General features: G+C 50.4%; 1 protein-coding gene across 1 annotated transcript; it reads left to right on the forward strand.

Moving 5' to 3' along the window:
* Nucleotides 1-4,165: 4,165 nt before the first annotated feature.
* On the forward strand, nt 4,166-11,233 carry KMT5A (lysine methyltransferase 5A). The gene is made up of 3 exons (XM_026457376.1): nt 4,166-4,720; nt 5,975-6,165; nt 9,363-11,233. The coding sequence occupies exons 1-3, from the start codon at nt 4,634-4,636 to the stop codon at nt 9,571-9,573; spliced, it is 489 nt and encodes a 162-aa protein (XP_026313161.1). The 5' UTR covers nt 4,166-4,633; the 3' UTR covers nt 9,574-11,233.
* The last annotated feature ends 2,764 nt before the right edge of the window (nt 11,234-13,997 follow it).

The following is a 13,997-nucleotide window of genomic DNA, read 5'->3' on the forward strand; positions in this document are numbered from 1 at the left end:
GCCGGGCGTGGTGGCTCACACCTGTAATCCCAGCACTCTGGGAGGCTCAGGTGGGCGGATCACCTGAGGTCAGGAGTTCGAGACCAGCCTGGCCAACATGGTGAAACCCTGTCTCTACTAAAATACAAAAATTAGCTGGGCGTGATGGCAGGTGCCTGTAATCCCAGCTACTCAGGAGGCTGAGACAGGAGAATCACTTGAACCCTGGAGACGGTGGTTGCAGTGAGCCGAGATCACGCCACTGCACTCTAGCCTGGGTGGCTGAGCGAGGCTCTGTCTTTAAAAGAAAAAAAAAAGACAGCACTGCAAAGGGTGAGGTGGTGCCAGGCCACAGAATCCCGGACACCTCCCAGCCAGGGCTGGAGCTGTGGCGTGCCCACACAGAGGGCCTCTACTGAGCGCTCATCAAGGGCTGCCGTGGACTTCAGGGTGGGGGGAGCCGAGTTGGCCTTGTTAATAAGAAGCAAGAGTTTGTGCCGGGCAGAGTGAAGGCTGCGGTGGGACAGGATGCAGGTCTGCTAAATCTTGCAGCAGATGAGCAGAAGGGAAGGACGCACTTGCTTCCCTAAAGCATGGTCTGCAAACACAAGAAAGCTTGCCCTGTTCCCGGACCAGGAGCCATGTTGTGCCCCCGACTGTTTGTGTTGGCTCTGCTGAATGCAGCCATGGAAGCTGTTGCTGGCCAGGGCAGGGAGGCCGTAGCTGGCCGGGATGACGTGGCTGAAGCTGGTTAGGGTGGAGTATTTTCTGACTGCACAGATAAAGCTCAAGAATGGGACAGCTGGGGCTCATCTGAAGGGTGGGGTCAGTCCTGACCTGACTGCCATGTTGGGCCCAGGCTGTGGGTCCAGGAGGGTGGGGCATAATAGAGCCTGTTGTTGGCCAGATGGGCTGGGGCAAAATTGCAGTTCAGAGCCTCTTGTATACCTCCACTGAGGCTGAAGACAGCAGCCAGGGCGGGCGTAGCGCCAGGGCTTGGGTCCTGGGCAACCGGGTGGGATCAGGGCTGCTGGGTTTGGACACCAGGTGGGCCTTGGAGAGATGCCCTACCCGCCGAGTGCTTCACTGCTGGGGCCCCTTGGCTGGCCAGCCTGGCTGCGGGTGGGGTGGCAGCCAGCAGCAGGGCAGGGACCATGCCTCTTGGCAATGCCTGGGCTTCTTCATGCCCAGCTCGACCCCAGGGCCACATGTGCAAGCAGTCTGCTGATTCCGCTCGGGAAGGTCCCTCCTTGTCACAGGTGCTCCTCACCAACCCTAGTTCCGACCTTGTATTGCTCCCACTCCATCCGCCTCTAGGCCCATCTGTGGGCTCCTGCCAGAATTCCCTTTAGGAAGCCCAGGGCTGGTTGTTTGCAGGCCCCAAACCCCAGGCCTTTGGGAGACTCAGCCTCCCTGGCTTTGTGCTGGGGCATCTGGCCTCGTCCCAGCTTCCCTCTGCGCATCTCCTACCTGCCGTGTTCGGTCCCAGCAGAAAAACCCCCATTCCACTACTACGGTCTTTCTATGATCACTCCCGTTTCCATGGGCCCCCGTACTGCTCAGCACTCTCTGCACAGTTGTAATGAATGGGTCACGCAGCAAGGCGGTGGTGTGTGTGATGGCGGTGGTGTTGCTTTGAGGGCCTGCTGTGTGCACTGTTCTAGACCAGGAGATTCCACAGTAAACTAGACCAGCCCCTGGGACTCATGGGGCTTATCTTCAAATGGGGAGTAATTAACCACAAAAAAGACACCAGCTACTTGGGAGGCTGACGTGGGAGGATTACTTGAAAGCAGGAGTTCAGCACCAACCTGGGCAACATCGTGAGACCCCATCTTTTTTGGTTGGTTGGTTGGTTGGTTTTTGAGACAGAGTTTCACATTGTCACCTGGCCTGGAGTGCAATGGCGCGATCTCGGCTCACTGCAACCTCCACCTCCCGGGTTCAAATGATTCTCCTGCCTCAGTCTCCCAAGTACTGAGATTACAGGCGCGCACCACCACGCCCAGCTAATTTTTTGTATTTTCAGTAGAGATGGTGTTTCACTATGTTGGCCAGGCTGGTCTCAAAACGCCTGACCTTGTGATCCACCCACCTCGGCCTCCCAAAGTGCTGGGATTACAGGCGTGAGCCACTGAGCCTGGCTGTGAGACCCCATCTTAAAAAATAATTAAAAAGACCAGGCGTGGGGGCTCACACCTGTAATCCCAGCACTTTAGGAGGCTGAGGCGGGCGGATCATGAGGTCAGGAAATGGAGACCATCCTGGCTAACACAGTGAAACCCCATTTCTACTAAAAATACAAAAAATTAGCTGGGCATGGTGATGGGCGCCTGTGGTCCCAGCTACTTGGGAGGCTGGGGCAGGAGAATGGCGTGAACACAGGAGGCGGAGCTGGGACTCCAGGCATCCGCCACCACGCCTGGCCAATTTTTTGTATTTTTAGTAGAAACGGGGTTTCACCATGTTAGTCAGGATGGTCTCGATCTCCTGACTTTGTGATCCGCCTGCCTCAGCCTCCCAAAGGGCTGGGATTACAGACACATCTTTCTTTTTTTTAACCTTCTTGACCTTTATCTTCCATATCTTTTAAGTGGAAAATTTAGTCCATTTATGTGAAAGGTTAATATTGATATGTGAGGTTTTGTTAGGTATGTTACTATTAAGTAAGTTTATGGGAAGGTTTTTTGGGTTTTTGTTTGTTTCTTTTTGAGACGGAGTCTTGCTCTGTCTCCCAGGCTGGAGTGCAGTAGTGCGATTTTGGCCTACTGCAAACGCCACCTCCTGGGTTCAAACGATTCTCCTGCCTCAGCCTCCTGAGTAGCTGGGATTACAGGCATGTACCACCATGCCCAACTAATTTTTGTGTTTTTAGTAGAGACGGGGTTTCGCCACGTTGGCCAGGCTGGTCTCAAACTCCTAACCTCAAGTGATCCGCCCACCTCAGCCTCCCAAAGTGCTGGGATAGCAGACGTGAGCCACCATGCCTGGTCACGTTTTCTGTTTTTTTAAGACAGGGTCTCACTCTGTTGCCCAGGCTGGAGTGCAGTGGCGCAATCATGGCTCACTGCAGCCTCAGCCTCCTGGGCTCCAGCAATCCTCCTTCCTCAGCCTCTAGAGTAGCTAGGACCAAAGGTGTGTGCCACCACACCCAGCTTATTTATTTTTTGTAGGGACAGGGTCTGGATCTGTTGCTTAGGCTGGTCTCTTAACTTCTGTCCTTAAGCGATCCTTCCTCCTGGTCCTCCTGATATGTTAGGATTATAGGAGAGAGCCATCGCACCTGGCTTCATTTACATTTTAAAAGACCCCTCTGGCTGCCCTGTGGAGAACTCAGTGTTCTCTGGGGTCAGAGTGGAAGCCTGGTGACTAGCGAGGGGGCGGGGCCGTGGCTGGGCTGCTGGGCAGCAGTGGGAATGGAGATGGAGAGGAGGTGGCAGGATTTGGGACTGTCCTTGAGGTTACTCATTCACAATTGTTCCCAGCACAGACTGCAGGGCCTGGCACGTTGCAGGTGTGGACTGAGTGCCTGGAAAAGCTGCAAGCTGGTTTGGACCTCTGTGTAGGGGGAGTGGGTTGAGCTCAGCAGTTGGTGTCAGGCTCCTGACATGTGCCATCTGGTTTGGTGAAAGTCTGTGCCAGCAAGACATGCTGGTTTGGGGTGAGCCACACTGGTTTGGAGCTTCTAGTCTGTCTTCATTTGGTTCCCTTTTGCTCCGTAGTATCTGTGCGATGGCAGAACAGTAGAACCCAGGGATAGGGATGGAGGTAGGTGCAGGAGGGGTGGCCTTAGAGGAGAGGTGGATCCCTGGGTGCCCCCTTCCTGTTCTCTGTTCAGGGCTGCATTGACCCTCGGGATTGGAGGCCCTCTTCCCATCCATGGTGGTGGCCTCCATACAGGTGAACCTCTGAGATCCTAAACATTTTGATAGCAGTATGTGCCATCAGACCAGAGGGATGTGGACCACGTGTGTCCCATCCAAAGGGCACAGCCTCTGATCTGCTGTACCCAATTTTCTTTTTTTTTTTTTGAGACGGAGTCTTGCTCTGTCACCCAGGCTGGAGTGCAGTGGCACAATCTCAGCTCACTGCAACCTCCGCCTCCCAGGTTCAAGCGATTCTCCTGCCTCAGCCTCCCTAGTAACTGGGGCTACAGGCTCCTGCCACCACACCTGGCTAATTTTTGTATCTTTAATAGTGACAGGGTTTTACCATATTTGCCAGGCTGGTCTCGAACTCCTGACCTTACGATCCGCCTGCCTTGGCCTCCCAAAGTGTTGGGATTACAGGCATGAGCCACCACACCTGGCCCGCTGTACCTGATTTTCTATGAAGTCAAAGGCCTGATTTTCAGGTGTGGGCAAGTTGGACATTTTTTAACATGCTGCATGGGCAACAGAACATATCTATAAGCCCCATTCTGTTCTTGGGTCCTCACTGTTTCCCCCCGATCCAGTTGAACCTCAGGTGACAGATCTTCCACAACAGATGGGTGATGAGGAAAGGAGGGATACTTGGGAGCTTTGCCATCAGTGGGGACCCGTCATCCCCAGTGATGCCAAATGAGGCCGACTGTGGCCCTGTGGGCATGGCCTGGGGCAGTCAGGGCTCAAGACCATGAAGCCACCCGCGACAGGCCTGGGAGAGGATACTGATGCTGCTTTTCTTTCTCTCCACCCAGTCTGAAGAGAGGAAAAGAATAGATGAATTGATTGAGAGTGGAAAGGAAGAAGGGATGAAGGTAAGGGGCTGCTTACTTGCTGCATCGTAGCTGAAGCTGGAAGAGCTCACCTTCCCTGGTCCTGTGGCTGAGAGTGGCCACCATGTGGCTTTAACCCTCTAATGGCCATGGTGACCAGGCAGACTCTCTTAGGTTGTCAAAGAGCCAAATACTAAAACTTGTTAAGGAAATGTCTTATGAAGGAAACATAAATGGACTTTGTATATAAATGCTATCCAGGGGAAACTTTTCTTAGAAATTGTGGTTAAAAAATTCAGTGACTTTTTGTACATTCACAATGCAATGCAACCATCATCCCTGTCTAATTTCAGAATTTTTTCATCCTCCCAAACGGAAACCCTTACCCATTACTTAGCACTGCCCACCATCCCTGCCTGTCCCCTGGCCAGCCCCTGACAGCCACTCAGCCGCTTTCTGTCTCAGTGGAATTGATCTTCTGTACACTTCATATACATGGGATTATACAATATTTAGCTGATGCCCAGGAAAACTTTTAAAAGGAGAAACTAATACATTTTTAAACTGCGTTTTCCTAGATAGTGACAATGGCCAAGAAATGTGCTTTTCTCTTACTGTATTTCAAACATACGCAGTTTGGGCAAGAGGAGAACTCTCCACGGGGGGCTCAGATGGGCCTAGACTAGGGCTCAGGGCTCAGAAAGCTTCTGCTTCCACCCACCACCTGGGGAGATTCCAGCTTAAGTCCTGGGCCCCTAACAGCAACCCCATCCAACTCCATGTAGAATAGAGTGAGGAGACACAGGAGAGAAACTGTGGAAGGCGGCAGAGACCCAGACCACTGGGCCTGCTGTTCCCCTAGGAAGGCATAGCGCACAGCCCCTAGACAGAGAAACCAAGTGTGTGGATTTGAGCTGTGTCACTGCCTAGCTGTGTGGCCTCAGACACGTGGCTGTGCCTCTTTAAGCCTCAGTTTCCTCATCTACAAAATGGGGCAGTCTCCACCTAGCAGATCTCTCACGAGCTCTGATATAACTGCTTTGCAGATGAGCACCAAGGAATCACGTTTGTGGAGTGAGGGAAATGTTCTAGAGCTGGCCTGTAGTGACGGTTGCACAGGTGTATGCACTTCATAAAACCCATCAACCTGTACATGTAAAGCAAATGAATTTTATGGCATAGCTCAGTACAGCTGTTAAAGATTGGGGTAAGCCCCCAGCTCCCCGGAGACCTGCCGTGGACAGTGGCATCCGTTGCTATTATGAACCAACACACTCTCTTATCACTTCCTGACAGATTGACCTCATCGATGGCAAAGGCAGGGGTGTGATTGCCACCAAGCAGTTCTCCCGAGGTGACTTTGTGGTGGAATACCACGGGGACCTCATCGAGTTCACCGATGCCAAGAAACGGGAGGCTCTGTACGCACAGGACCCTTCCACGGGCTGTTACATGTACTATTTTCAGTATCTGAGCAAAACCTATTGGTGAGTCCACTGTTGCTTTGAGTGGCTTTTCTGTCCTCTGGGCAGTGAGGAAAGGCCAAAGGGCCAGGAACTCCTAATTCTGTTTGGTGGCCAGTCTTCTGGTTTTGTTGTTGTTGACTTTTTTTTTTTTTTTGAGACAGAGTCTTGCTCTGTTGCCTAGCCTGGAGTGCAGTGGCATGATCTCAGCTCACTGCAGCCTCCTCTCGGCCTCAAGGAATTCTCCTGCCTCAGCCTCTGGAGTAGCCCGGCTAATTTTTTTTTTTTTTTGCATTTTTAGTAGAGATGGACTTTTGCCACATTGGCCAAGCTGGTCTTGAACAACCTCAGACGATCCACCTGCCTTGGTCTTCCAAAGTGCTAGGATTACAGGCGTGAGCCACTGTGCCTGGCCTGTTATTGCCTTTTTTCAAAGCTGTGATGCAGCTATCCCCTGCTTCCCTTTTTTTTGAGTCTCAATCTGTCGCCCAAGCTGGAGTGCAGTGACACAACCTTGGCTCACTGCAACCTCCTCCTCCTGGGTTCAAGGGATTCTCCTGCCTCAGCCTCCCATAGAGCTGGGATTACAGGTATGTGTCACCACGCCCAGCTAGTTTTTGTATTTTTTTTTAGTAGAGATGGGGTTTCATTATGTTGGCCAGGCTGGTCTGACCTCAGATGGTCCGCCCGCCTCAGCCTCCCAAAGCGCTGGGATTTCAGGTGTGAGCCACTGCGCCTGGCTCCCGCTTCCCTCGAGACGGAGTCTCGCTCTGTTGCCCAGGCTGGAGTGCAGTGGCACAATCTTGGCTCACTGCAACCTCTGCCTCCCAGGTTCAAGTGATTCTCCTGCCTCAGCCTCTTGAGTAGCTGGGACTACACACACATGCCACCATGCCTGGCTAGTTTTTTGTATTTTTAGTAGAGAAAGTTTCATTGTGTTAGCCAGAATAGTCTCGATCTCTCAACCTTGTGATCCACCTGCCTTAGTCTCCTAAAGTGCTGGGATTACAGGCATGAGCCACTGTGCCTGGCCACCAGCTTCCCATTTTTAATCTTTGGAATTGGAGCTGTCCTGGATGTTATCTCATCCAACGAAGGGGAGAAGTGGACTAGTCACATGGAAACCTGTTAAGCAGCTCACTTGGCTCTCCTTCAGGGCATTTGGCCAGAGCAGCTCTGGAAATCACTAATTGCTTTTTCCTGGCTATGACCAGTGGCGTTGAGTTTTTTTTTTTTTTGAGATGGAGTTTCACTTTTGTTGTCCAGGCTGGAGGGCAGTGGCATGATCTTGGCTCACTGCAACCTCCACTTCCCAAGTTCAAGTGATTCTCCTGCCTCAGCCTCCCGAGTAACTGGGATTACAGGCAAGCACCACCATGCCCAGCTAATTTTATATTTTTAGCACAGACAGGACCATGCTGGCCAGGCTGGTTTCGAAATCCAGACCTCAGGTAATCCACCTGCCTCAGCCTCCCAAAGTGCTGGGATTACAGGCGTGAGCCACCACACCTGGCAGGGTTGATTTTTTTAATCTATGTATTTGTTTTGGGAAACTCTACCATTTCCTCCTGTGCCTCCATAAAGAGCCGTTTGGGTCCCACCCCATCCCCCCACCCAGGTCCTGTGCAGGCTCTCAAATATAGCTTTGTGGGCCAGGCGTGGGTGCTCATGCCTGTGATCCCAGCCCTTTGGGTGGCTGAGGTGGATGCATCATGAGGTCAGGAGTTTGAGACCAACATGGCGAAACTCCGTCTCTACTAAAAATACAAAAAAATTAGCCTGGCGTGGTGGCGCACGCTTCTAATCCCAGTGACTCAGGAGGCTGAGGCAGGAGAATTGCCTTAACCCGGGAGGCAGAGGTTGCGGTGAGCTGAGATCGGGCCACTGCACTCCAGCTTAGGCGACAGAGCAAGACTCTGTCTCAGGGAAAAAAAAAAATAGCTTTGTGAATTGGGCCAGGTGCAGTGGCTGATGCCTGTAATCCCAGTACTTTTGGAGGCTGAGGCAGGAAGATTGATAGAACCCAGGAGTTTGAGACTTGGGCAACATAGGGATATATCCTGCCTCGCAACATAGGGATATATTCTGCCTCTACAAAAATTTAAAAAATTTTTAAAAATTAGCCAGCCTTGGTGGTGAACACCTGTAGTCCTAGCAGCTCAGGAGCCTGAGGTAGGATGATCACTTGAGCCTAGGAGGTTGAGGTTACAATGAGCCGTGATCGTCCCACTGCACTCTAGCCTGGGTGACAGAGCGAGACCCTGTCTCAAAAAATACATTTAAAAAAAATGCTGGCCGTGCGTGGTGCCTCACACCTGTTATCCCAGCACTTTGGGAGGCCAAGGTGGGCGGATTACGTGAGGTCAGGAGTTCGAGACCAGCCTGACCAACATGGTGAAACCATGTTTCTGCTAAAAATACAAAAATTAGCTGGGCATATTGGTGTGCACCTATAGTCCCAGCTACTTGGGAGGCTGAGACAGGAGAATCTCTTGACAGGAGAATCTCTTGAAGCTGGGAGGTGGAGGTTGCAGTGAGCCAAGATCGTGCCAATGCACTCCAGCCCGGGCAACAGAGTGAGACTCTGTCTCAAAAAAAAAGAAATCCCGTCTCTACTAAAAATACAAAAATTAGCTGGGTGTGGTGGCGCATGCCTGTAGTCCCAGCTACTTGGGAGGCTGAGGCAGAAGAAACGCTTGAACCTGGGAGGCAGAGGTTGCAGTGAGCCGAGATCACGCCACTGCACTCCAGCCTGGGCGACAGAGCGACGAGACTCCCTCTCAAAAAAAAAACAGACCTGGTGGCTCATGCTTGTAATCTCAAAAACTCAGGAGGCCAAGGCCAGAGGATCACTTGAGCCCAGGAGTTGGAGACCAGCCTGGGCAATGTAGGGAGACCTTGTCTCTACAAAAACAATTAAAAATTAGCCTGATGTTGTGGCATGTACCTGTGGTCAAAGATACTGGGGAGGCTGAGGTAGGAGGATGACTTGAGCCTGGGAGGTGGAGGAGGCTGCAGTGAGCCGTGATCGCGCCACTGCTCTCCAGCCTGGGTGACACAGCGAGACACCCTCTAAAAAGGAAGAAGAAAATAGCTTCATGAATGGAATCTTTCCAAAACACGTGGCTTTAAATCAACATCCCTCCAGAGCTGAGCACAAGTGTGACTCTCTTTAACCCTCTTTATCAATTTAATCCTCTCTGGCTCTCCCTCCCCTCCAGCGTGGATGCAACTAGAGAGACGAATCGCCTAGGAAGACTGATCAATCATAGCAAATGTGGGAACTGCCAAACCAAACTGCACGACATTGACGGCGTACCTCACCTCATCCTCATCGCCTCCCGAGACATCGCGGCTGGGGAGGAGCTCCTGTATGACTATGGGGACCGCAGCAAGGCTTCCATTGAAGCTCACCCGTGGCTGAAGCATTAACCGGCTGACCCCACACCCTCCCCACCCCACCTTCCCTTCTGCAAAGGACAAAGTGCCCTCAAAGGGAATTGAATTTTTTTTTTTACACACTTACTTAATCTTAGCGGATTACTTCAGATGTTTTTAAAAAGTATATTAAGATGCCTTTTCACTGTAGTATTTAAATATCTGTTACAGGTTTCCAAGGTGGACTTGAACAGATGGCCTTATATTACCAAAACTTTTATATTCTAGTTGTTTTTGTACTTTTTTTGCATACAAGCCGAACGTTTGTGCTTCCCGTGCATGCAGTCAAAGACTCAGCACAGGTTTTAGAGGAAAGAGTCAAACATGAACTAGGAAGCCAGGTGAGTCTCCTTTCTCCAGTGGAAGAGCCGGGACCTTCCCCCTGCACCCCTGACATCCAGGGACGGGGTGTGAGGAAGACGCTGCCTCCCAATGGCCTGGACGGGATGTTTCCAAGCTCTTGTTCTCCTCATGTCTCGACAGGCGCTCACTGAAGTGTATGAATATTTTTTAAAAAGGTTTTGCAGTAAACTAGTCTTCCCCTCTGCTTTCTCGAAAGCTTACTGAGCCCTGGGCCCCGAGCCTGGGCCGGGCGTAGATTTCCTCTTCCACAAGCTGCCGCTTTTCTGGGCACCTTGAAGCATCAGGGCGCGAAATCGAACTAGATGTGGGCAGGGAGAGCGTTGCTTACCTGCCCTGCGGGGGCAGGGTTTCCTGAAACTGGGTTAATTCTTTATAGAAATGTGAACACTGAATTTATTTAAAAAAATAATAATAAAAATTTAAAAAATAAAAATTAAAAAAAAAAAAAAACCACAGAAAACAACTTACATGTATATAGGTCTTGAAGTGAGTGAAGTGGCTGCTTTTTTTTTCTTTTTCTTTTGCTTTTTTTTTGCTTTTTGTAGAAGAGATTGAGAATGGTACTCTAATCAAAAATAAAGTTTTGTAGTGGGACCAGAAATTACTTACCTAACATCCATCCCCATTTCCCCTCATCCTGCTGGGGTTGAAGGTTCCAGACCTGCTGTCAAGGCCTTGTGTTTGTCAGACACCCGGCATCCTTCTGCAAGGACGCAACTGTGAGCTGAGGTGTGAGCCTAGGAGCCCAGGACCCCTGACCCCAGCCGCTGCTGCCAGCCTCAGAAAGGCACCCAGGTGTGCAGGGGAGCACGCAGGGCCTGGTGGCCCCCAGGAATCACAGATAGGGCTAAGGTTTTCACCTTAACTGTGAAGGCAGGAGGAGTACATGGCTGCCTCCTCCCGTCCTTCACAGAACTGATCCTCACTCTCTGTCCCTTCAGCCCAGGGGGCCAGGGCTCAGGAGCCATGACCTGGTGTCTCCTGCCTACCCTGGTCCCAGGTAAATGTGAATGGAGACAGGTATGAGAGCCCGTCCTAGTCTTTGATTCCCCCCAACCCCACCTTGGGCCTCACGACGGTGCTACCTAAGAAAGTCTTCCCCCCCCCCCCCCCCCCCGCCCGGTCAGTGGGCAGCAAATTGGAAGAGGATCCGACAGGAGTGTAAATGTGAGACACAATGTCGATTATACCTATTTGTGGTTTAGCTTTGTATTTAAACAAGGAAATAAACTTGAAAATTATTTGTCATCATAAAAATGAAACAAAAATTAAAATATTTATTGCCAGGCAAGGCCACCTGTGTGTCTTTCTGTTTTTACAATTTGACTGTATCACGCCAACATGAGTCTCAGCTTTGGTAAGCGTCCTCTTGGGGAACCAGGAAAGCGTACTGATGTGATTTTGAGCATGTTTTCTAGAACTCTTGAGTTCTTTGGTTTCCTCATCTATATACTGGGGACCATAGGGTATGTGAAGATTAAAAGGTAATGCTTTTTTTTTTTTGGAGACAGTCTCACTCTTACCTAGGCTGGAGTTCAGTGGGGCAATCTCAGCTCATTGCAACCTCCTGGGTTCAAGCGATTCTCGTGCCTCGGCCACCTGAATATCTGGGATTACAGGCATGCGCCACCACACCCAGCCTTTTCTCTTTTTTTGAGATGGAATTTTGCTGTGTTGCCCAGGCTGGAGTGCAGTGGAACGATCTGGGCTCACTGCAACCTTCACCTCCCAGGTTCAAGCGATTCTGCCTCAGCCCCCCAAGTAGCTGGGATTATAGGCGCCTGCCACCATACCTAGCTAATTTTTTTGTATTTTTAGTAGAGACGGTCTTTCACCATGTTGACCAGGCTGGTTTCGAACTTCTGACCTCAAGTGATCTGCCCGCCTTGGCCTCCCAAACTGCTAGGATTACAGGCGTGAACCAGTGTACCCGGCCACAGTAGAGACGGTTTCACCATGTTGGCCAGGCTGATCTCAAACTCCTGACCTTAAGTGATCCACCTGCCTCGGCCTCCCAAAATGCTGGGATTACAGGCGTGAGCCACCACGCCCGGCTTAAAAGTTAATGCATTTTGAGCCTTAGAACAGTGCCTGGCACATAGTAAGCATCATAAATTTTAGCTGATGTAATTGTCATTGTGACTTACAATTTACTAGACTTGATGATTCTCAGGATGCTCTGAATCATCACTGCACCTGTCTTGTGTTGGAAGTCCCTATTACCAGCCCAGATCCCTGTCCCCTCCATGCTTGGGCACTGGTGGCAGATTGGAACGGTGAGTAGAACCCTTGGTTTAGATACAAGAGATCCAGTTCCAGCATTAGTTTTAAGTGTTTGTCAGCTGTGTGACGTTGGTCAAGTCAATTCCTCCTCTGAAACTTGTCTGTCAAATAGGGATAATCTCTGCCCACTTGACTTGCCTCCTTCCCCAACGATTCAGGCATCAGTATTATATCCTCACCTTGGAGGGGGCATGTGGCTGCTGGAACAGAACCTCTGCTTCCAATCCACTGCTGTGTAACTCGGGCAGGTACGTAGTCTCCTTGTGCATCAGTTTCCCTCCCTGTAACATGGAGACGGTAATAATACTTGTACGGGGCCAGGCGCGGTGGCTCATGCCTGTAATCCCAGGACTTTGGGAGGCTGAGGTGGGCGGATCATGAGGTCAGGAGATCGAGACCATCCTGGCTAACACGGTGAAACCCCGTCTCTACTAAAAATACAAAAAAAAAAAAAATTAGCTGGGCGTGGTGGGGGGCGCCTGTAGTCCCAGCTACTCGGGAGGCTGAGGCAGGAGAATGGCGTGAACCCAGGAGGTGGAGCTTGAAGTGAGCTGAGATTGTGCCACTGCACTCCAGCCTGGGTGACAGAGCTAGACTGCATCTCAATAAATAAATAAATTAATTAATTAATAATAATACTTGTACGGGGTGATTGTGAGGATTTAATGAGTTAATACAAAAAAAAAAAGCACTTGGAACAGTGCCTTGCACATAGACAATCTTCAGTAATCAGTATTAGCTATTATTAGAATTAAAAATATGGCTACTATTCAGTGTTTACAAGTGCTCAGGACTAATAACTAATAAGTGCCTCCAAGTTCTGATATGTAGTTGCTATATTTATTTGTTCATTTTATTTTTTGTAGAGATAGGGTCTCATTATGTTGCCCAAGCTAGCCTCAAACTCCTGGCCTCAAGCAATTCTCATGTCACCCTCCCACAGGGCTGTGAGCCACTGTGCCTGACCTATTTGTTCTTTTTTTTCTTTTTTTTTTCCTTTTGAGATGGAGTCTTGGTCTGTCTGTTGCCCAGGCTGGAGTGCAGAGGCGCAATCTCAGCTCACTGAAACCTCCACCTCCTGGATTCAAGCAATTCTCCTGCCTCAGCCTCCTGAGTAGCTAGGATTACAGGTGTGCGCCACCACACTCAGCTAATTTTTGTACTTTTAGTAGAGATGAGGTTTCACCATGTTGGCCAGCCTGGTTTCCTGACCTCGTGATCTGCCCATCTCCCAAAGTGCTAGGATTACAGATGTGAGCCACTGCGCCCGGCCTTATTTGTTCATTATAAAAGATGACTGCTGGCAGGGCACGGTGGCTCACGCCTGTAATCCCACCACTTTGGGAGGGCGAGGCAGGCGGATCATGAGGTCAGGAGCTGATATCGTGCCACTGCACTCCAGCCTGGGCAACAGAGCGAGACTCCGTCTCAAATAAGTAAATAAAATAAAAGATTATTGCTACAGCAACTACTTCCTGTGCCTTCTGAGGCTTGGCTTGAAAATCTACTTCTTTTTTTTTTTTTGAGATGGAGTCTCACTCTGTCGCCCAGGCTGGAGTGCAGTGGTGTGATCTCAGTTCACTGTAACCTCTGCCATCCAGGTTCAAGCAATTCTCCTGCCTTAGCCTCCCGAATAGCTAATTTTTGTATTTTTAGTAGAGACAGGGTTTCACCATCTAGGCAAGGCTGGTCTTGAATTCCTGATCTTGTGATCCACCCACCTCAGCCTTCCAAAGTGCTAGGATTACAAGCGTGAGCCACTGCACCCAGCA

Source organism: Piliocolobus tephrosceles, chromosome 10 (genome assembly GCF_002776525.5).
Source record: "Piliocolobus tephrosceles isolate RC106 chromosome 10, ASM277652v3, whole genome shotgun sequence".
Lineage (NCBI taxonomy): Eukaryota > Metazoa > Chordata > Mammalia > Primates > Cercopithecidae > Piliocolobus > Piliocolobus tephrosceles.

Coding starts and splice junctions, on each gene's coding strand:
- KMT5A (XM_026457376.1), top strand. CDS start 4,634: ATGCTGCTTTTCTTTCTCTCCACCCAGTCTGAAGAGAGGAAAAGAATA. Junction 4,721..5,974: donor GAAAGGAAGAAGGGATGAAG/GTAAGGGGCTGC, acceptor ACTTCCTGACAG/ATTGACCTCATCGATGGCAA. Junction 6,166..9,362: donor TATCTGAGCAAAACCTATTG/GTGAGTCCACTG, acceptor CCTCCCCTCCAG/CGTGGATGCAACTAGAGAGA.